This window comes from Sprattus sprattus (genome assembly GCF_963457725.1).
Source record: "Sprattus sprattus genome assembly, chromosome: 5".
NCBI classification, from domain to species: Eukaryota; Metazoa; Chordata; class Actinopteri; order Clupeiformes; family Clupeidae; genus Sprattus; species Sprattus sprattus.
In genome coordinates this window covers 3,545,271-3,547,770 of record NC_137924.1, presented here as the reverse complement: position 1 = coordinate 3,547,770, position 2,500 = coordinate 3,545,271, and the positions used below count along the sequence as shown (strand labels likewise).

General features: G+C 44.7%; 1 protein-coding gene across 1 annotated transcript in view; it reads right to left on the bottom strand.

Annotated features, from left to right (window-relative positions):
- LOC308365622 (granzyme B-like) overlaps window positions 1–2,500 on the bottom strand; it is a gene marked incomplete at both ends in the record, with an annotated part of 4,977 nt that overhangs the window by 698 nt on the left and 1,779 nt on the right. The window contains one exon of the mRNA XM_080839107.1: window positions 430–690. Within this exon, the coding sequence (XP_080695233.1) occupies window positions 430–690 (261 nt within the window). The remainder of the gene's footprint in view (window positions 1–429; window positions 691–2,500) is intronic.

The window sequence follows — 2,500 nt, the reverse complement described above, 5'->3', positions numbered from 1 at the left end:
TCGCACACACACACACACACACATACACACACACACACACACACACACACACACACACACACACACACACACACACCCACACACACACACACACACACACACACACACACACACACACACACACGCACACATACACATACACATACACACACAGGCTACACACACACACACACACACACACACACAAACACACACACACACACACACACGCACACATACACATACACATACACACACAGGCTACACATACACACACACACACACACACACACACACACACACACACCCACACACACACACACACACACACACACGCACACATACACATACACATACACACACAGGCTACGCAGACACACACACACACACACACACACACACACACACACACACACACACACACACACACACACACACGCTCACACACACCTGGCAGAAGCCTTTGCCTTGGCTTGAAGAGGAGCACATCATGTGGGTGCTGTTGAAGTATGTTTTCGTCCATGTAGCCTTGCAGGCCTCAAAGTGCATTATCTGGACCTGCGTCTCCTGCAGGAGGTGCTCTGCTGGGGAGCCAGGGGCTCGTCTCCCCCATCCCGCCACCCAGCACCTCACCTTTGGAGGAACGATCCCATCCTTCTTGGGCACCCCCATCATCCTCACAAACTTATTCAGCTTGGCCTTGGTCTTCAGCTGCAGGGTTATGGGATAGATCACTTTATTTCATTTCAGGGGGTTGTTCATTGGGAGGCAACAGTCAGGCAAAATACATTTAGATTAGTGCTGTCAGTTAAACATGTTATTAACGTAACGTTAGCCTTTGCGAACGTTAATAATAATAAAAAACGTTAATCTCGCAATAAAAAATAGACGTCGTTAATGTTAACCAGTTTTAACGCCCTCAATTTTTTAATCGCGAGATTAACGTTTTTTTTTTTTAATTCATGTTTGCAAACTGTGTAGTAGGCTAACGTTACGGTTTGAGTGAATGGTGAGCATGCTACGGGGAAATGGAGCACACACACACACACACACTCCCACACGCACACACGCACACACTCACACACACACACACACACACACACACACACACACACACACACACACACACACACATACACACTCCCACTCACCACTCACCCATGCATCACTAGCCCTGCACTGTGCTTGCAGGGGTCAACCACGGAGGAAGTGGTGGATTGCACACAAACACGTACTCATACACACACAAGCAGGGGTGCAACTGCCCAGTGTCAGGGGGGTATGCAGCAACAATTTTGGCAAATAATAAACAGTTGCAAACATTAACATTATAATATATACCATAATATAACCATTGCAACATAATGCCTTAAAACGCAAAAGTAAGCCTACAAATAAAGATAATTTAAGGTGATGATGTGTAACAATGCTGCTAGTAAAATATTCTAGAGTGCTCTTTAGTTGCTACTAAATAATAACACGCCGTGCCTTTTCCCTTGCCCATTTATCTAGTATTGCATCATGCCAACAGATAGCCTGTATGTTTGACAGCACAGCTGACATGAACAGCTAATGGTAACCATGGTAACCAGAGTTACGTTTCCAGCTACTTGTTAGTTACTGTGAATGCTACCAGAGCCCGTCTGCCACCAGTTGTTATTTTGCCTTAGTAAAATTGAGATGTGTCATACATGGGATTGGTACAGTAGGGTTTAACCAAAATCTAAATGTAGCTATCATCAGCCTAATTGATGAGGCTTAAGCTAGCCATAAACCCCCATTTGGCTGGTACATTTCTAAGTTTGCAAACGCTAGCTAGCCTACTAGCTAGTCTGTTAACATGATTTGCAAGCCTCCAAGCACAAACGTTAAGTCACCTTAAAACCTACCTGTTGCCTTTCACCGTCCACTTATTTAATTGCTGTCGCATCCCCTGACATGTCTTCTCCTTTTCCCTCTTTCTTTTTCTGTTCCCAAAGCTCCCAACAGCTTTTTTGCTTTATCCATCTTCCATCCAACCAACTCACTACTCGTAGCTTAGTTCGAACTGCTTGTGTGTTCAGCGGTCACGGCGCTCACGCTCCCTCTTCTATGTCAAAATTCTATTATGGAATCTTAAGAGATAAGGCGCCTACTCTAGCCTGTTTAGTCCTCTAAAATGTTATATAACTTTAAGGAAATGCAGAAATGATTTAGAAGCGCACAACAGCAGCTACATATAGAAAATTACCCAAACCTTTTTTTTTTTTTTTTTTGGTTACCATCGCTTTGGCGCTCCCATGGTGCGGCGCCCCTATGCGCCGCATACAGCGCATACCCACTTTTTGCGCCACTGCACACAAGCATACATCTACACACACACACAAAGAGACACACAAACACACGCACGCACACACACACACACACACACACACACACACACACACACACACACACACACACACACACACACACACACACACACACCTGAAAGAAGTCTTTATTGTTTGAAGCTTTAAACACATTAAGGTCTGTTTGTATT